Source organism: Polyodon spathula, chromosome 6, assembly GCF_017654505.1.
Source record: "Polyodon spathula isolate WHYD16114869_AA chromosome 6, ASM1765450v1, whole genome shotgun sequence".
Classification (NCBI taxonomy): Eukaryota; Metazoa; Chordata; class Actinopteri; order Acipenseriformes; family Polyodontidae; genus Polyodon; species Polyodon spathula.
Window position 1 is genome coordinate 26,105,247 of NC_054539.1, and position 21,672 is coordinate 26,126,918.

Here is a 21,672-nt window from a genome sequence, read left to right on the forward strand (position 1 = left end):
ATACATGTTAATTTGGATTCATATGTTGTTTTTTTCTGACCATGTGAACGAAAAGACAAATTCGCCCATTTTCTCATTGGAAATAGGTAAATTTCAAAATATCACCGTCCTGGTCACAAAAGCAAAGTTTCTGGGGAATAATAGCCATTTTCTATACTTGAGGCATAAGCAATTAGGAAATAACACTTACTACCCAGGAACAAAAATTGTGTTACATAGTGTTATTCATGCGGACCATTTTCAAATGGTATGAATAATTAATCTTTAGAGACCATGCCTATAGGCATTTTGAATTCTATGGGCCTTAGTAAAATGTATGCATCTGTTAATTTCAGTGTGTAAAGCATACCGTCTTGAAATACTCAATTTATTTAGGAAAAATCTAGTTTAAATGTTGCTTTTATTTTTATTAGTGTGTATTTGCAAATAAGAATCTAACAAATACATTTGCTTGCTTTTTCTTTTTGATAGAGAATAGCAATATTGTATTCAAATGGCTATTTACTTAAGCGTTTTGTGAACATTTCAAAATAATGTTAATCAAAAAAGACTAAATATTACAATTTTAGTAGTGCAATTAAAACAAAAAAAGTAACACACTATTTATTTTGAGACATCTGGGTTTTTTTACTCTAAAAAAAAATTTAGCCCAGTTGTATGAAGATTTGTCACTTAACATTTTAAAATGAATATAGTTCAAACTAAAGCTCCATTACTGAGCATCTTAATGTATGACGTCAGACTTGTTTATTAACCCAGTTTATAACACAACACAGTTAAAGGACCCATTTTAAATAGGTAACACATGTATAGGTGTATTATACACTGTTTATGATGAATCCCTTAAACTACAGTGTACTAATTCACATGAATGTATTTCTTCATTTCCTTCCAGAAATCCCACTAGTCGAAGACTGTTAATCTTTCATCCTTTAAAAGAGAGGACTGCATTCAGGAAAGGATACCAGTCTATGGGACACAAATCTAAGAACACTTTGTGGTCAAATGGAATCATCGCTTTGATTCAGTTTTTGTTCTAGACTATTTCTTTCTTTCCCAACAGCAGCTTTTTTTTTTTTTTTTTTTTTTTTTGCTAAAAATGCTGGTTGACAAATTTAACAGATATCACCATCCTGCAGGAACAGTGCACAAAAAGAGCATCAAGAATGGATGTAAATGGAAGCAACTAACATATCTGTAATACAATGTATGTGCACATGCAACGAGGATCACCTTCCACAATTCATACATAATTCTTGGAATTAATGTGTGGTTTTGTTTTTGTGTGTTTAACAATTTTCATACCAGGATCACACCTATGAGATTCAAGACGTACTTTCCAAGGAGGTAGCTAGTGGAAAAATAATAATTGCATATAAATACATCTATTGAAACCTCATCACAAGATTTAAAGAGTAAAGGCTGCTAAGCACAAGACATGATGTGACAAGCAAAACTGCAGCGATATGACAAAATGAATATAACCTATACTTTTGATAAGTATCTTTCACACCACAGGCAATGAGTGTCAACAGGGCTTCAGACCAACAAAGCAAATGATCCAGTCTGCAAATGTCCATGTATGACCATAAGAATTAAATGAGACCTAAAGAAATGTCAGTACACAACTAACCAATTTTATAATATTTATTGTTTCTATTTTTTTAAATTGTCAGTAAAAAAAAAAAAAGCCCACTGTAAATCTGTATGTCAGTAAAAACAAAATGGCAAGGTTGGCAACGCTGATTTGACTACACAATGTGCAGGCGAGATTGTTTTTTTTAATATATTTGTTTTGCCGTCAGGCACTGGACTTAAATAAAAAACCTTTTCATCTGGATTCTAATTGTCTTATTTAATCACCTGCACACTATCAACCACTGTGCCACAATACTATATACAGAAGTCTTATCATTGTATAACCAAACATGCACTCTTCTTTTGCTCTCAGCTACATAATTCATATTTATACTAGTATCTTTACTAAGATTGGAACTGATATTGGTCTATGTACATGATTAAGTGGTTTTGAAATCAACTGGTAAACTGTATATAGTGCCTATAGAAAGTCTACACCCCCTTTCAAAATGTTCACCTATTGCCTTAGCCTGGAATTAAAATGTGTTTTTTTTTTTTTTTTTTTTATCTGCACATCCTACCCCACAACATCCAAGTGAAAACAATATTCTAGAAATAGAAAATTAAAAATAACTGAAATAGCTTGGTTGGGTAAGTGTCCACCCCCTTGTAATAGCAATCCTAAATTAGCTCAGGTGTAACCAATCGCTTTCAAAATCACACACCAAGTTAAGTGGCCTCTGCCTGTGTTAAACTAGCGATTTACATGATTTCTGTGGAGATTGTGTAAAAACAATCCTCATTTAAATGCATGAAACTGAGAAGTTAACAGAACAAAATGTGACTTTCTATAGGCACTGTATTATAAAAACAATATTACAAACAAAGTTGTAAACAGTGTAATTCCAATATCTGATTAGGGCTTCATAAACAAAAATCTAGCCTGAGTCAACTTACAAAATACTCAAAGGTAATCTCAAGAAAGTTCAAACAAACACTGAAGTGCTTAACAAATGTTGAGCAATATTTGACTGTGGGCCTAATTCTGTTCATGTTTTGCAACAAGGACATGATTACAGCTTAAATGTACTCCTTGATAGTCTGTTCCTCCTTTTCTCTCTTTTTTTTTTTTGAATCGATAGAAACTTACTCCTTGAGATGTAGGCTTTCAATTATTTAAAATAAATATTCACCAATACAGTCAGGACACCTATATTTGACCATATGAAATTTTGACTTCAGTGATGGTTAAACTTGTCTGACACATATCCGATTCATTTTGGCCCGTTCCAACCCTTGTCCGTTTCTCAGGGAACACAAAAAAGATACAATATCAAAAATACATATCTGAAAGGACTGTGTTTTAAAATAAGTAGGCTTTCATTTAGTTGTACCGTATTGGTTTTGTTGGTACAGTACTATATTTTCCAGCAATATTTTAATTCAGAACGATACGATTCTAAAAATATCATTTGCCAAAAGAGACGACATGTGGACTGCAGTACATACTTTTAAATCTGGTACGTATCATAGCAGTATGTGAAATTCCTGTTAACGACCCAACAGCAAAATTAAATCAAAATGTTACCCATGCGTAGAACTGCGTACAATGTAAAAGGTAATGCAATTTAGCAAAAGATAAATAAAAAAAAAACAGTTTCCAAAATTAAAACAGTATCCAAAGTCAGTATTCAGAAAATAGTGCTCGATAAGACCCTAATGTCACACTTACAAATGAAAATGCACAAAAACAACTAAAGATCAGATAAAAAAAAAAAAAAAAAAAACAGTATTACAACTTTGTACTACCGTAGACTGTCTCTTCACTTTGTTTTGGCTGCATTTGTCACGTGAAACAGGAGAAAGCGTTGTGTAACTGCGCAATAAAAATAGACTGATTTGTCATGCAGAGAAAAAGTTTTTTGAAATTAACGGTAACATTGAAGAGATGGTCTTTGTATCAGAAAACTGATGACGGAGTCGGAAATCACATGTGACGAGCAAGTGCATTAATTTGTTACATATAGGCCCTATATAATGGGGATTGATTTTATTCTTAATAGAAGAATGGTAAAACAAGACTGACATGTATATGGGTAACAGATATCAGCGCGCTGACTGATATGACATCATAAATGAAGAACAAAGAAACAATGTCATGTTCAACAGGCAAAGGTCTGCACAGTATTCCAGGCAGCCAACTGTGTATGGTGGTGCCGCACCCTAGGTCAGGCCCAGCAACCATAGGTCCAGACACCCAGGTCAAGGGGTCCAACCCCCAGGCGCCGGGTTGTGGCACAGGGGTGGTGGTCTACTCAGCTCCCCACCCCTTCTCTGTAGCTGGCAAATCCCTCTTCTTGGCCTCTGGCCACAGAATGTCTGGCAGTGAAACTGCTGCTTCTTGAAACAACAAATTCACTAGCGATGGCGTGCAGGCATCCCCGGTCGATGGCAAACTGGTATCCCTAGGCGATGCAAGATAAGGCAGGAGCAGTCCCTCAGAAGGCGATGGTAAGTGCAGACCCTCGGGAGGCGACGGCAGGTGCGGACCCTTGCGAGGCGATAGCAGATGCAGACCCTCGGGACCCGTGCTGCTTCCTTGACCCATGCTAGTCGCTGGACACCTGTCTTTCAACCCGCTACCAACATTTCCACTGCTGGGTATGTGGCAGTGTAGCAGAGCAGCAAAAGTGAGGAGCAGCATGCCAGCCGTGATTCAGTGATCCACGCAAGCCAGTTGAAGAAATGGAAGAATATGATTTGGCCACTAGATGTGCTAATCATAACTACGGAACTACAGCCAACTCCTCTCAAAAACTCCTAATTTAACAATATGGCACCTGTATCTGGAAATTCTGTTTATCAAAGTTAGGAACTGTTCCCCCAATAATAGTCAACTGAGGGTAACTGATAACTGTAACAGCCCAGACAGGATGTAAGTTAGTGACATATTTATTTTCATGTATTGAATGCAAAATACCTAAATTCTGTTAAAAATGTAAACTTAATTTATTCTATTAAATGTATATTCTTGCTTCTCCATATCTCCTGAAACATGTCTGTTTTGCTTTTCTCTGCCTTTACTACCTTTGAATCCCACCTGTCCATTGATCAAAATCCTGAAATGACTTAAACTGTCATTTGAGTCATTAACACATAGGTTTCTCATTTAAATAAGAAATAGTTATTCCGCCACCTTTATGTAAAGGTCACCAATTCTACCTGTTGGAAAAATGTAGAAAAGTGTTTCATTTTATGATGGAAACAGCGTTCAGGATAAATCAGGTTAAAACAGACGGAGACAACAAGTTTCAGACTGTCAGAAGCCACTTCTGATATTTTTGGGCAAGTCACTTAACCGCCTTGTGCTCCGTCCTTTGGATGAGAAGTAAAACTGTAAGTGACTGCAGAAGCTTTTGTGATGCACAGTTCACCTTAGTCTCACCAGTGTTGTAACTGAGTCACAAAAATTGGGACTCCAGTCAAGTAGAGTCACAGGGTGGTAAAGAGTTGAGTCGCGTCTTTGACATGCCAAACTCGAGTCAAGGCACAGAGTTTGCATGCGTTGAGTCATGTCGAGTCACCTGTCTGTCTTGAGTCAATTCGAGACAGTTTGATTTATGTGTATTAAGCAACACAAATAGGTTTGTTACCTTTATGTTACAATATATAATAGAGGGTTAAAAATTCATTGAAAACAATGCAGTTCCATCCTTTCATCTAGCAATGTTGATTGTGTTTATTCCCAAAATCATGTGCCTGTGGTCTAGTCTGGATGTCACTGGTTCGAGTCCAGGCGATTTCTTTGCCGACCGAGGATGGGAGCTCCCAGGGGGCGGCGCTCAACTGGCCGAGCGCCGCCCAGGGGGAGGGAGAGCTAGGCCGGCCAGGGTATCCTCGGCTTACCGCGCACCGCTGACCCCTGTGGTATGGCCGGGCGCCTGTGGTAAGCTGCCCAGGGCTGTGTGTGTAAAGAAGCAGGCAGTTGACAGCACACGCTTCAGAGGAAAGCATGTGTTCCTCTTCACCCCTCCCAAGTCAGCACAGGGGTGGTAGCGGTGGGCTGAACCTGAAAAATCCCCAGCTATGCAAAATCATGTGATTCCAAATGTTGGTCAACGTCAAAATAAACCAGGGAACGCAAGCAGTTTGATATCCACGGCATTTATATTAAACAATTTATTTATGTTTTAAAACAACACACATTGCACCAAAAAAAAAAAAAAAAACATTGTTTGAACGGGCAACATGACGTCCTTGTAGAGCACACGATCTTAGCCCGCTGTGCAGTTGTTGAAATGCCTTAAATTTTTAAGCTTACATCCATGCCACCTTTTGCTGAAAACCTGAAGGTTCGGCTCAATTCTAGAAATGCTCTATTTCCTGTTTGAAAATATCTAGTTTTCTGTTTGGTTATACCACAGAATGGAATTGTACACAAGAGTGGCATGTATCTTCTTTGTCTAAATCTATTAACTCTGATAAATTGTAGTTCCACATTTAATTAAAAATAAATAAAGGAATAATGTATTAGGTAAACATAAATACATTATTTTAAAAATGCATAGAGGAATAAATATATTTAGAAATAAATATTTTAAATAAATAAATGTAGAAATAAATGTTTATGTTATAAATATATAAATAAATTAATAAATAGCAAGCCCGAAAAATATGTCGCATTAATTGATTTGACTGATGCTTTTATCCAGAGCATTTGACATTTGTACACCTATTGTTTGTTATTTCAGAGTTATACAAAAAGGCCTTTTCAGGGAACAAGTAATGGGTTAATAACTTACAACTGTTCTGCAGCAATGGAAGTAAATTAAGCCTTGAATGTTGATGCCAACAATTCCTACAGGTGTCCCAACTTTTGTTGATTACTTACTAATCTTCTGTCTGTATAAAAGCAGTGTTGGAACAGACTGTGTTACTACACCTTAAGCATTATTTGGACAGTATTGTACTGCAGGAAGTAGTATATTGCTATCATAATGGTGAGAAAAAGGCAATTAACAAAGGAAGACAGACAGACCATTATAATCCTTAAAAGTATAGGACTTTTCTTGAGATAAATTGCAAAGAAAGCCAAGGGTCAGTGAGTACAGTTTCCTACATCATTCAAAGTCACTTGGAAACTGGAGGAAACTCTGACAGGAAGAGATCTGGCAGACCCAAAGCCACAACGGAATCAGAAGACAAGTTTCTGAGAGTCAACAGCTTGCATGATAGGCGGCTCACAGGACAACAGCTTCAAGCATAATTCGAATATACTGTATAATATGCAGTAAAGTGCTAACATTAAGATAATGCTGTGTTGAATATCCAAGCCATGTATTATCATATGACAACAAACACATTTCCCATTATCTTTCTCTTCCTGTTTTTGGACTGCCATTTATCGACCTTATTGCATCCTTGCTTAAATTAGATTAAATAAGACACAGGGTCATGTGAACACAATTACAGAGTTGAAAGGTTACTGTTTGGAATGGAATGGCCAGCACTGTCTCCAGACTTAAACCCCATCGAGCTGGTTTGGGATGAACTGTACAGAAGGGTGAAAGCAAAGCAACCTACAAGTGCAACACATTTGTGGGAACTTCTGCAACAGTGTTGGGAAGAACTTTCCGAACAATATTTATTTTCCATTGTAGAAAGAATGCCACGAGTGTGTTCGACTGTTATATCTGCAAAAGGTGGCTACTTTGAGTCAAAAATTTAAATTACATTTTGTTAAACAAGTTTTGTAAATCACTTGTTAAAAAATCAGCACTACCTGGGACAAGGTAGTTCAAGACCATCAAGACCTGAGACAAGATCAGATCACCAGTTAACCAGTTAAGTTGTTCCAAAACACAACCTTAAACTGGTCAGAGCTGGAATTTCTAGCTGTGTGCAGAGTACTGTTCCTGTACATACAAACGATGGTTCTCATAACCAGTATTTGAAAAAAAAAAAAAGCTTCAACGTTTCTGTTAAAAAAAAAATAATAATAATAACTTAAAACTTTTTTTTTTTTTTTTTTTTTTTTTTTTTTTATGGCTTGGGATTTGCTTTATTATTTATTTATTTATTTGGATAACGTTGTCAGTTCTCTTACAAAGGGGGAGGAGTAAACACAAAACGCAGACCGACGATAACTTGAGAATGTAACTTTTCATACAGCTCTTCATTGGCAGAAAACGTTTGTTGTCTTCATTTGTGTAGTGTGAACGTCGTTCCATAAAAAAGGTATAGTAAACTATTTGCTTGCTTTCTAGAATGTGCTATATGGCGTGTAGAATGCTTTATGTTTTCTCGATTATTGACAACTTATACTAGGTTTTAGAGTAATTGAAAACAGTTATGAAAATATCATATTTTTCGTCGCTCATCTGTAGAGTAACTGGAAACTTTTTTGATCATTCGGGATGCTAAATAAAACATTCTTTAGTTAACATAGATGTGTTCGAATTATAGAAGTAACACTATCCAAAAAGTTGTATATGACAGTGTTTTGTATTTTTTTGAGTAGTTGAATATCGGAGCCATGTGTTATCACATGACAGCAAACACATTTCCCATTATCTTTCTCTTCCTGTTATTGGACTGCCATTTATCGACCTTATTGCATCCTTGCTTAAATTAGATTAAATAAGACACAGGGTCATGTGTACACAATTATAGAGTTGAAAGGTTACTGTTTCTGAAATTACAAAGGCCAAACAGAAACAGGTCTACAAGCAAGCTCAAACATTTATGTAAAATAAAAATTAAAAAAATTTAGGTGCAACTGAACCAGATATTATTAAACCAATGTTAACAACATTTTTCAGCATAACATTTAAGTGTACCTTTAAAAGTCACCAATTCCACACACATTTTCATCCAGTCATGTTGCAGGGGCTTTGATGCGCAAAGGCCATCTTGTCTTGTTGATCTTACCTAGCTGTGAGTAGTGCTGAAATAAAGCTCCTTCGTTGCACTAATGTACTTTGTCAGACACCACAAGCAGACGACTACTAGTCTAGTACATGCTTAAACCATGCCAAAATATGGCAGAATGCACCATTTGAATCCCTTTTTTTCCAAAAACCTCAACTGGGAACCCCCGCTCCTGCACACTCACCTCTTGGCGCTACGCGTCTTAATGAGATGGGTGCCACCTACTACCTTAGATGTGCCACATACTTTAAAACTAATTGAAAACCCTTGGATTGTGATATTGCAAAACTCAACCTCTGTTAACTTGACACCGCATGGGGATGCCATTTAGTCTCGATTTATCCAGGGTGTCAAGTGGTGCTTGCACCATGGCATTCACATGCACATAAGTAACAGAACTCACACGTTTACAGTATTACACTATACAAGTTTATTTTTAGTTAAATATCCAAATGAAAACAGTTGAAAGAACTGGATTGAGTGCAGAGGTGAAAGTAACTTCAATTTCTTACGGGTGTAGTGTTATAAATCAAGCGATTGCGATTTGATGGGTGTTTTCATATTATTATTATTATTATTATTATTATTATTATTGTTATTATCATCATCATCCAAGGCAACTCCCTTATCCAAGGCAACTTACATTTGTTAGAAAATATCACAATACAAAGTATCACATTACAAAATGTGACATTACAGATAAACACAGTAAAATAGTAGAAAATAAGATCAAATTCAAATAAGAGCAAAATAAAGAATGCAGTAAATAATTACATTTAAGAGCGAGTTCGACAGAGCAGTTGAACTTACAGCAAAATATTTGTTTATATGAATAAAACCCAGTGAGAACTCGTAGTTAGTATGATAAATGGGATGAGAATGATTTCAAATAAGAACAGTTAAAAAAAATGTGAATACGGATACCTACAATGCCATGAAAAAGTATTTGCCCCCTGTCTGAGTTTCTACATTTTTGTACATTTTTCACATTGAATTTGGTCAGATCTTTTTTGGGGGGTTGTAGTAGTATCTAGAGGGAGTCTGAGAGAAAAAATGACACCAAAGTTTGGTGCTTCTTTCATTTGTTTGGTGTGCAAGGTAATCAAACATGCAATCTTCAGGTGTGAAAAAAAGTTATTGTCCCCCCTAGTTAACTCAATCTAATTAAAGGGTTAGTTAGGGTCAGCTGTTTGAATACTTTGGTTAACAATCAGGTCTGATTTGGGCCAGCCCTGCCCAATATAAATCTGACTAACTTTGGCCCTTACCACCAGAGTGAAGTTGTCAGCACACAGTTCCAGAGGCACATCATACCATGATTAAAATAAATTCCTGAAGACCTCTGGAAAAAAGTTGTTGATGCCTGTCAGTCTGGAAAGGGTTACAAAGCCATTTCTAAGGCTCTGGGGCTCCACCAAACCACAGTCAGAGCAATATTGTCCAAAAGGAGAATATTTGGAGCAGTAGTGAATCTTCCCAGGAGTGGCCGTCCTGCCAAAATCTCTCCAAGAGCAAGGCATAAAATCATCCAGGAAGTCACAAAGAACCCTTGAACAACATCCAGGGATCTGCAGGCCTCTCTCGCCTCGGCTAAAGTCAGTGTTCATGACTCAACCATCAGAAAGACACTGCGCAAAAATGGGACTCATGGCAGAGTAGCAAGATAGAAATCACTGCTCACATAGAAGAACATTAATGCTCGTCTCAAGTTTGCCAAAAAGCACCTTTGGATGATCCTCAAGAGTTCTGGAACAATTTTCTATGGACAGATGAGTCAAAAGTGGAACTTTTTGGCCAACATGGGCCCCGTTATCTCTGGCGAAACCCAAACACTGCATTCCACAGTAAGAACCTCATACCAACGGTCAAGCATGGTGGTGGCAGTGTCATGACTTGGGGATGCTTTGCTGCATCAGGACCTGGACGACTTGCCATCATTGAAGGAACCATGAATTCTGCTCTGTATCAGAGAATTCTACAGGAGAATGTCAGGACATCCGTCCGTGAGCTGAAGCTAAAGCGCAGCTGGGTCATGTAGCAAGACAACGATCCGAAACACACAAGCAAGTCTACATCAGAATGATTGAAGAACAACAAATTTAAAGTTTTGGAATGGCCTAGTCAAAGTCCAAACCTAAACCCCATTGAGATGTTGTGGCAGGACCTGAAACAAGCAGTTTGTAGCAATTCACTTGCTCCATAAAGTGGGTGTAAGTTTCACCCACATGTCCCTTTAATTAGGGTCAGTAGCCTGGCCAGGTTAAAACTCAAATTCCCATAGTTCCTTGCTATCACCCTCTGTTCATCCTTTCCCCCCATTAGCTCATTCAATTATACACTCCTTCAATCTCAGAGCTCCTTGGAAGCCAGCTCCGGTATTAAAGCTGGCTGGCTAGGCCAGGAGAGACTCCTTTTTTGCTTGAGGAATCCATTTACAAACAAACAGCATATTACTTAATTACAGTGTAACTTTAACTTTATTTTAGATAAATACTGGTGCATCCATTTACTTTTTTGATAATCTCTTTTTTTTTTTTTTTTACCTAGTTGAAGTTTAGTTGCTGTTCAAGGTCTGTTTAGGGTTTGTTTTTTTGTTGGTGTGTTCAGTCTCCATTTTGTTCCTGATTCTCCTGATACTTGGCTATTCACCACTCAACCCAGTACTACTCAACAGACTCACCATTTTCTACAATCGCTATTTTTTCATCAATCTTCATCCATCATCATCAGTACAGGACTCGATTTGGGACTTCATTATTTGTTGGTGAGATTATTCCTTTTCGGTTTGCTGGGTTTATTTCTACTTTGATACTTTGGTTCCTGTAGTTTTGGTTTTGTTCTTTTGTTACTTTGGATTTCATGTGCATTGCTTCACTGGACTTGTTAGGCCTAAATTTCATAAATTTTCATTTGTGTTTGGTTTTCCCATATACTTATTCATTTACCTTCGTCTCTTTTGCCTGTTGGTGTGTTTGTTTTCTATTGGTGTGGTGTTTCTGTGTGTGTGGGTTTATTGGATGCCCACCGGACACCGCATTCATTTCGTTTTAGTGTTAGTTTGTTTGGATGTTTGTTTAGTTCACGTTACTTTCTTACTCACCTGTACCTTCCACTAAATGTTCTCTGCAATAAGTTGTTGTCCTTATATTCCATTTATTACATTATAGTTCACAACAATAAACCGTTTGTTTGTGAAATTGACACCTCTGACGTCCCTGCTTTTGCTGTCTGTCAATCTTGCTGACTTAGTTATAGATATTGGGCCAGTAGTATCTCCTTAGGGAGGACAGTGCAACTACTTCTCAGTTGTGCAGAGTGATCATTACAAGTTTTTGCTGGAAAACCCACAAATGCCATTGAGTTGAAGCAGTTCTGCATGAAGGATTGGGACAAAATTCCTACACAGTGCTGTGTGAGAGTGATCAATAACTACAGGAAGCATTGGGTTGCAGTTATTGTGGCATAACCAGTTATTGAATCTAAGGGGATGATTACTTTTTCACACTGGGTGTTGGAAAACATGGATCGAGAATTGATTAGGAGTTTGCTACGCATGTGGACTGGCAGAGCTATACTGGTGTTCTTTTCTGAAAAGAGACTAATATTGCAGATAGCAGACTGTTTGTTTCAAATTGCATGTACTGCTAACAATTGATAGAGACATTGCATCTACAAGCTCTTGCCCAACATTGACTGCAAGCTAACAAGATAACAATGCTGTGGACTAGAAGGGAACAGGCTCTAAAGACTTCAGAGAGATCGAAAGAGATAATGCCACTAGGATCAAAGGGGGTCGCAAGAAGATAACAAAAGGCAGATGTATGGACCTGTTGTCTCCAGGAGTGTGAAGAATGGTTGTCACACAAGACTACACACACAGACACACACACACACTCACACAATAAATTAAATTACCTTGACCATTGGTTAAGTGTCAGAGAAAGGGGAGGTGGACCATCTATACAGAAGGGTATTTAATGTCATGCAAACATTGTAATGATGAGTATTCTGTTTGTCCTGTACCTGGGACCAGACTCCCTGCATATTTCAATAAACCTGGCAACTGATTGAAGAAAAGGACTCTGTGCATTTTCTTGAATCTACTTAATCACCATCATTTTTGTAAGTTACTTCGCTGGGGCATTGGGTGTTGCATGACTTTAATAAATAAATGAAATAAGTATCAAACTTTCATATTATTTGTTCACTCAGGGTCCCTTTTATGTAATATTAGATTTTGGTTGAAGATCTGGTAACATTCAGTGTCAAAAATATGCAAAATTGTAGAAAATCAGACGGGGCAAATACTTTTTCATGGCACTGTATACAAGTAAAATCAAGGGCAAGATACAGAAACTAGTTATAATTAAGACCAGTAGTGGAATACGGCAAAGTAAGGAGCACTTAAGTGCAAGTACAAGATGATGCAAGTACTGGTACAATTCGGTGCCACATAGTCCAGTATAGTCAAGAGTTGTGAGGTTTACAGATGCTGTAAACAAAGGTTTACCATTTACAATGAATTATACATTTTAATATTTTTTTGCAAACTTAAACTAGAAACAGACAATCAATTAATCTGAAAAGAAAAAAACAATTCACAACAAACAAGACAAAATAAGAAGTCCACCGTGAAGATGCAGAAGTAAAAAAAAAAAAATGTAGACGACCCAGCGTATGGCATATGATAAATATTTGCACACTATTTTCTTAACAGTGGAAAAATATGATAAATTCAATAAAAACAAGGTTTAAAAGACCAAAAACAACATAATGTACCACATTTGAAGGGCACTTCCCTGCTTTCTTATCGGAAGTTGTTTAGACATGGGCAAGCAGTGCGCTGTGTACTTGAAGCTAACACTACTGCTATTGAGTTTTTTGCCCTTTCACTTTACAACACCATTTCCACGTTTGTTTTATTTGAAGTGTTAAAGTTAAATTTCAGTTTTCGTTTGCTTGTTCAGCTACAGTATGGCACAAGTAAACCTCATGTTATTACTTTATGAAAACATGTCGATGGCCACTGTTTACTGTGAAGAAACAACAATGGCAAGGAATTTAAAAAAAGAAAACATAAATAAAATGCAGTCTCAGCTTTATGTACTATTTATTTCAGGAATAAACAAAACAATGTTTAACTTGAACTGTTATTTGTGATTCTTTGTTTTGTAGTTAATTCACTGGGGTAAAGTAAGCCCTACACAACTTTACTCCTGGGATACTTTTCAATTTTAACGTGTTACATATTGTAAAGTCTTATAGTAAAATAAAGGCGCACACACAGGGGCCACGGCCACGCCCCCTGCTCCTGCTGTTATGCTGTCTCTGCCTGAGTACAGAGCAATATAATGGCTTTTGTTACTTTTTGAAAAACGAACGAATATTTAAATTATGCACAAATATCCGAACATGAAAATCCTGTGTTCGTCCCAGCACTCATATATATATATATTATATATATATATATATATATATATATATATATATATATATATATATATATATATATATATATATATATATATATATATATATATATATAATATATACTTGATATAAACTGGTCGTGTTTGTATATATATATGTGTGTGTGTGTGTGTTTGAAAGGAGGTACAGTATAAATGCAGTGCTTAAAAATGAATTTTTGTTTTTGAATGTACACAAAATAAAAATATTTTTTCATGTAAACCTTTTGTGTACATCCAAAAAAAAATTATATATATACACACACACACTGTATATTCAGTATAATACACTACATAACTATTTATTTATCCTAGAGTAGTCTTTCTGTAAAGTTACTTTCTGTTAATTGAGAGTTTAGCAACATCCTACTGTACTAAACAGTATTTCTAAATACATTCCATTTTATACCTAACAATGTTCTTTTTGTGTTTTACTTAGGAACACTATGTGGTTTCATCATCTTCTAGTTGTACTGGGAGCAGCCTTGGTAAATGGAGAATCACCTTGCACTATTGTGAAGCACTTTGCCAACTGTCAGTTCAAGAACCTAACTCAGATTCCAGATTTGCCCTCCGACATCATTGAAGTCTACCTAGCTCTGAATTACATCAGGGTTCTGAATGAAAACTCATTCCCAAGACTGGAGCAATTAGAAGTATTAGACCTTGGAATGCAGAGGACACAGTCGCTAAGTATTGGAAAACATGCTTTTAAGAACCTTCCGAACCTTGCTGTGCTGCATTTGGGAAACAATGAGCATCTTGTTTTACACCCTGATGCATTTGTAGGATTGTTTAATTTACAGCAACTTATTTTACTACGGAATAATCTGTCGGCATCCATTTTAGAAGAAGAGTTCCTGAGAGATTTGGTCTCGCTAGAGGCTCTCGACCTTCGTTACAATAACATAGAGCGGCTGCAGCCTAACGTGCTATTTCAGAAAATGACACATTTTAATTTCTTGGACTTGAACCTTAATCAAATAGAAAAAATATGTGAAGGAGATTTGTATAGTTTCCTTGGAAAAAAATTAAGTTTTCTCAGTATTGCCTCCAACCCCCTACGGAACATGAAAGAATCTGAGTTTGACTGGATGGCATGTGGAAACCCATTAAGTAATGTTACCATTAAAACTCTGGACATGTCATTGAATGGGTTCGGTACTGACGAAACAAGGAACTTCTTTTTAGCCACAAAGGGGACCAGTATGAGCCACATTGTCTACGGTCCTACTATACTCGGGAGTTCATTTGGGTTCTCAAACAGTAAAGATCCAAACAGTCAGACATTTATTGGCCTTGCAGAAAGTTTTGTCCGGAGTCTAGACTTGTCGAAAGGCTTTATCTTTGCACTTAACCCGTTTGTATTTGAACCACTTAAATATGTTGAAGACCTTATATTATCAAAAAACAAAATCAACCAGATTAAAAACAATGCATTTGCTGGTCTTCAAAACTTAAAAAAACTGAACCTTTCCAGTAACCTTTTGGGTGAGATTTTTGAATACACCTTTGATGGTCTTAGTAATGTTACTGAAATTGACTTGGCAAACAATCATATCGGTGTTATTCAGAGGAACTCTTTCAGGAGATTGTCAAATTTGTTTATTTTGAACCTTCGGGGAAACTCCATCATTGACCTCTATTTATTTGCTGCCATTCCTAATCTTCAGTTTGTTCTGTTGGGTGACAACAGAATTCAATCAACATATGGCCTTGAAAGATTTTCAGACAGTTCTATATTTATTGACTTATCTGAAAATAAATTAAAATCACTTAGTCTATTCTATGATGTGATGCAGTTTCCAAATCTTCAATATCTTTTGCTGAGACATAATAAACTATCTCATTGTTTTCAACATTCAGAAATACCAAAGAAAAACAACTTAATACACCTAGACTTGGAAGACAACGTGTTGCAGGTTGCATGGGAAGCAAAAACATGTTTAGACATGTTTGATAACCTTAATAAGTTGGTTGAACTTAAGCTTAACCAAAACTTACTTCGGTTTCTCCCGAAAGACATTTTTAAGGGGCTAATTTCTCTGAAGAGGCTGGTTCTCTCCTCCAACTTGCTTGCCCACCTTCCTAAAGATGTATTCCCCAGGAGCCTGAAGATTCTTGATTTATCTCAAAACATCCTTTTGTCACCCAACCCTGATACCTTCAGTTTTATTAGGTTTCTAGACCTCGGAAAGAATCAATATATTTGTGACTGCCATTTAAAAAACTTCACACTGTGGATAAGTAAAACAAATGTGACTTCTTTTAGCGATTTCAATGATATGTACTGTTCTTTTCCTCAGCATTTGATAGGGATTCCACTTGCCAACATCACTTTCGATGAATGCGACGAAGATGATCAAAGGCTTTTAATAAAATTAAAGTTCTGTCTTTTTACTGGCTGCACGACTACTCTGATAGTAATTATAACATCAGTCATTATTTTTACACATTTCCGTGGTCTGTGCTTTATCTTTTATAAAAAAATGACCAACAAGCTGCTTGCTGTCCCTAAGCAAGAGGCTGGTAGGGACGGTTACAAGTATGATGCATACATATGTTTCAGTAACAAAGACTTTAAATGGGTAGAAGCCGCCTTACTTCAACAGCTAGACACGCAGTTTTCTGAGAACAACAATTTTCGTTTGTGCTTTGAGGCAAGGGATTTCATTCCGGGAGAAGACCATATCTCAAATATACGGGATGCTATTTGGAACAGTAAGAAAACCGTCTGCATTGTGACCAGAGAATTTTTGAGAGATGGCTGGTGCATTGAAGCCTTCAACTTGGCCCAAAGTCGATACTTTGCTGAACTGAAAGATGTTCTTGTCATGGTGGTAGTTGGAAGACTTCCCCAGTTCAAGTTAATGAAATGTAGTCAAATCCGAGCTTTTGTTCGAAGCAGACACTATTTACACTGGCCGGAAGACATACAAGACATAGACTGGTTTTATGATAGACTCAGCAATATGATTCTGCATGATAAAAAGCAAAAAAAGCAAACTGACATCACCTTACACAATGTGACAGTTGCAACCTGATTATTTAAAAAAGCACAGGTTTATGTCAGATATATTCAAATTCCACTGCTGGCTCAAAAAAAACCAAACAATTATTTTGGCCCAAAAGGTTGTACTGGTTCAACAGTACCTCTTCCTACATTTCCTACGTGACCATTCTACTTCCATGTGTTCTTATTTTTACAGTACAGCGTTTAGCAGGGTCACGGCTCATCCAGTAAAGGTACTACTGCATGAAGTGCAAGGTAGCGCGTACAATCTCCAACTTGCCGTTTCAAATCGTGGCCCACAGGGATTGTTGCACTGACCTTTTCTCTCTCATGGGTTTGGGAGAAAAATTGTCTGGGAATAGTTCACCTCAGTGACCCCTTCTCATCAGTCACCCCATGTATTCTTCAGATCTAAGTGCTGACAGCAGCCATCTAATAAGTAACCAAGTGTTTTCTGAATGTAGGCTTTTATAGAACCATTACTTAAATGATCAATGAACTGTTCTAATTGAAACATAATTCATACTTGATTCTGCTTTTTTTTTTTTTTTTATAAAAGTTGTACATGTGGTAATATGAAATGTTTACATATCGATAAAATTATGTATTTTGTTATTTCAATATTTTGCCATTTGAATGTATTAATATCTGTTTGTCAACACAAGCCAATACCTTGAATATTACTTGATTTGTAATAAAATACACTTGATTGTGTTACATGGCAGTTCCTAAGTCTTTGGCATTGAAAAGACTTATACACATTTAAAAAGGTTTCACTTTAGCAAAACAGTAATACTTCATATTTTATGTTGGTGACAGACATCCCCCACCATATCTGCAAATGAAAAAATAGAATACCATGACCTATATGGACTTTCTGCACATGTTAAAATGACATCCAGGGGCTCCTGAGTGGTGCATCCGGTAAAGACTCTCCATGTGGAGTGCAGGATGCGCCCTATAGCTTGGACGTCGCTGGTGCACAATTGGCTGAGTGCCGCTCAGGGGGGGCTTAGGTCAGCTAGGGTGTCCTCAGCTCACCATGCACCAGTGACCCCTGTGGTCTGGCTAGGTGCCTGCGGGTTTGCCTGTAAGCTTCCCTGAGCTGCATTGTCCTCCGACGCTGTAGCTCTGAGGTGGCTGCATGGTGGGCCTGGAGTGTGAAAAAGAAGCGGTCGGGTGATGGCACACGCTTTGGAGGACAGCGTGTGTTCGTCTTCACCGCTCCCGAGTCAGCATGGGAGTGGTAGCAGTGAGCTGAGCCTAAAAATAATTGGGTATTCCAAATTGGGAGAAAATTATAAAAAAACAAAACAATTGCCGACCACTAAGTAAAAAACAAAAATTACATCCGGACAGACAGATGCCTTCAAATATTCGCTGGAGATTCTCATTTACTTGTGCTAAAGACTGTATAAACCAATTTTCATACTAGCACTATACCGTGTACCTCCATATTTATGTTCTTTTAAAAAAAAACAACTTCATGTTTCAACATAACCTATTCAGACAAACAGACTTTTCCTGCAGTGTTCTTAACAATTGAACACAGTTTTTAGATATAAACAAAACTGTATGACATACAACAAGATCTGGAAGCTGAAAATGCAGCAAAACTCGATAGATCAGTTCCCAGAATGCTTCTGAAATTTGAACAATAGAAACACTGTTCTTTTTCATTAAACTTTATCAAGATAAGTTATTAATTAATTTGAATTGCATAACTGTAAAAACAACAGCACAACTTTCAAACACAATGAGTGAACCAAATGTCATCCTTTTGACACAAGTTGTAGTAACTAATTTGTTGATAAGAGTTTTACTAAGTAAACTTTAATATTTTTTGTACTGTGTTTGACATTTTGGATTCCAGATGAAATAGATCATATGGTTTTACATTTGGAACATTACTTTTGGATGTCAAGGACTATTATTATTATTTATTTATTAGCAGACGTCCTTATTGCATTATAGATTATCACATTACAAGTTATCACATTATAAAATATCACTTTATAAAATATCATAATACAGATAAGAGCAGTTATGAAAAGTACAATAAGAGCAAATTCAAGTAAGAGCAAGATAAAGAATACAATATATTTTAAGAGCGAGTTTGACAAAGAGCAGTTAAAACTTATAGTAAATATTTATTTTAAGAGCGAGTTTGACAAAGAGCAGTTAAAACTTATAGTAAATATTTGCTCATATGAGTAAAGTCCAGTTAGAACACACACTAAATATGATAAAATGGATGAGAATGATTTCAGATAAGAAATTTCAGAAAATGTGAGTAGGGTTACCTATAACAGTAAAATCAAATACAAGATACAGTGAGTAGTTATAGGGAGTAGTAGTTGAATGCGGCAAGGCATGGAGCAGTTTGGTGCAAGTACAACTGGGTGCCATAAAATCCAGCATAGGCAAGAGTTGATGTTTACAGATGTTGTCTGAACAGGTGTGTCTTGGGGAGGTGCCGGAAGATGGTCAGGGACTGAGCAGTCCTGATATCTGTTAGTAGGTCATTCCACCACTGAGGACGAAGGAGGGGCCTCTGTAGGAAGGGGGGCGCAGGGGCCGAGAGGGGGTGTAGGGAGAAATAATAGTCTGGAGACAGGAGGGAGCAGAAAGGTCACGACAGCGCTAGGCGAGTACAAGAGTTTTGAATAGGATGCGAGCAGCGATAGGGAGACAGTGTAGAGAGCGGAGCAGCAGTGTAACATGGGAGAAACGAGGAAGGGAAAAGACAAGGCGAGCAGCAGAGATGGAAATCTTGTCTTACAACCATTTTCTTTCTGGTGCATTAGTAACACTTCACATATCAGAGACCATATGAGATATTTAGTTTATTGCAAGGTGTATAACATAGCAAGCTCAAATGTGATGACCTTGACCTCTGACCCAATATTAATATTTGCTTATTTTTAATTTTCATAAGACACACACTACATGCTTTGAGACATTACTCAAGCTTTAAATAATGGGAGATTGACACCAATTATTTGAGTAATTTCAACAGGAATTAAAAGCTAATTATAAGGGACTTCATCTTTAAAAGAAAAAAGACAACCACCACAAACAGAAACTTGATAGGATTTGACAGCTAGAGGGCAGAATACACTTTAAAAAAAAAAAAAAAAAAAAGGATCACTCTTATCCAAAAGATGGTGCCTTTGTGATAATTGTGATAAACTAAGAAAGTAACATTACATTACAACATGGCCCTTTAATGATATACACATTTAAACTTGACAGTTTAAATGTGTATATCATTACATACAGTCGTAGACAAAAGTATTTCGGCAGTTACAAAAAAAAAAAAGAGAAAAACCACAAAGACAGTGATTTCTATAATTTCTAATTGTTCTATTGAAAGATATAAATTAAAGTAGAAATTAAGCTGTATATTAAAAGAACAGATTATTACATAACGTACATAAAATGAAAAAAAAACATGCAAAAAATAATGTCATACTTTGACAAAAGTATTTGGTCATCCTTATATTAGTATTTTGTGTGCCCACCCTTTGCTTCCTTTACAGCTTGCAGTCTTCTTTTGTATTTTAAACCAGTTCCTTGCATTTTTCCGGAGACATTTTTGTCCATTCTTCAACACATGCAGCTTTCAGTTCTGCAGTCGATTTTGGTTTCCTTTTTGCAACAGCAGCCTTTAAGTCAATCGATGGGATTCAAGTCTGGGGACTGAGATGGCCAATCCATAACTGTAATCTTCCTTTTTTCAGAAATTCCTTTGTAGATTTTATGCAGAATCATTAGGGTTTTTTATCCTGCTGGAATATAAACTTTCGTCCAATAAGCCTTCTAGCACTGGGTAACAAACTGCAAAATGTCTTGATATTTTGCAACATTCCCTGCTGTCACAGTAATTAAACAGATCTATGTCCTTACAGAGGGAGACCCCGGCAGTTCAACAGTACCACTGTATCTATTATTGATAATGGATTGTCCTGACCTTTCCCTTTAGAATTCCAAATTATAACATTGTTTATTAATGGATTCCCCTTCAAAAATGTGCCGCGGTATTATTTAAAAGTATTGCAGTTAGTGTATAATTTTGACACAGTTACTTTTCAGTACATTTGCATATAATGGGTTATTTGCAGTACCACCACATTAGAATTGCATTCAAAATACTGCAGAGTCAGTTCTCTAAGGATTATGGTAAAATTAACATAACCTTTATCACAGCCTTTAATCTTTCCTTCCTGTTTTTGATACTGGCATGTCTCCACAGGATTTATATCAATGCAGATTTCTCTGTTGTTTTTTTGTTTTCCTGTTTGCAGATTAAATTATTCTCTTGGTTTAGTGTGGGGATATCAAAACGAGCCATAACCTGCAGTTTAAAAGACAAACTGAGGAATCCGGGACAATGCATTGGGGAAGCCAGAATTACTCAATGTGATGACAAATTGACTATATAGTTATTACTTGCCAAAAAAGAAAAGAAAGATAGAGAAAATGACATAGGGTACACTGACAAAAACAAAAGGACAGACAATGAATAGTGAATGATGTAGTTACATTAAATTGCCTTGTTGTTTTGTTACAAACCGTTACATAACTGAAGAGTACTTTATATACTATTAATAAATACTTGTATTAAAGAAGAGCATAAACAGCACTGTACCACAATTTGGTGTCAACAAATCCATTGTGTAG

At 36.6% G+C, this 21,672-nt stretch overlaps 2 protein-coding genes across 5 annotated transcripts in view; both read left to right on the forward strand.

The window, feature by feature from the left end:
- LOC121317072 (sushi domain-containing protein 4-like) overlaps nucleotides 1–1,840 on the forward strand; it is a 37,173-nt gene extending 35,333 nt beyond the window's left edge. For all 4 annotated transcript variants that reach the window (XM_041252660.1, XM_041252657.1, XM_041252659.1 and 1 more), the window contains one exon: nucleotides 896–1,840. In XM_041252660.1, coding sequence (XP_041108594.1) covers nucleotides 896–921 — 26 coding nt within the window. In that variant the 3' untranslated portion in view covers nucleotides 922–1,840. The remainder of the gene's footprint in view (nucleotides 1–895) is intronic.
- A 5,812-nt stretch (nucleotides 1,841–7,652) lies between these two features.
- On the forward strand, nucleotides 7,653–17,825 carry LOC121317074 (toll-like receptor 5). Its single transcript, XM_041252661.1, has 2 exons — nucleotides 7,653–7,815; nucleotides 14,416–17,825. Exon 2 carries the CDS (start codon nucleotides 14,423–14,425, stop codon nucleotides 17,018–17,020), a length of 2,598 nt encoding a protein of 865 aa, XP_041108595.1. The 5' UTR covers nucleotides 7,653–7,815; nucleotides 14,416–14,422; the 3' UTR covers nucleotides 17,021–17,825.
- Nucleotides 17,826–21,672: the final 3,847 nt, after the last annotated feature.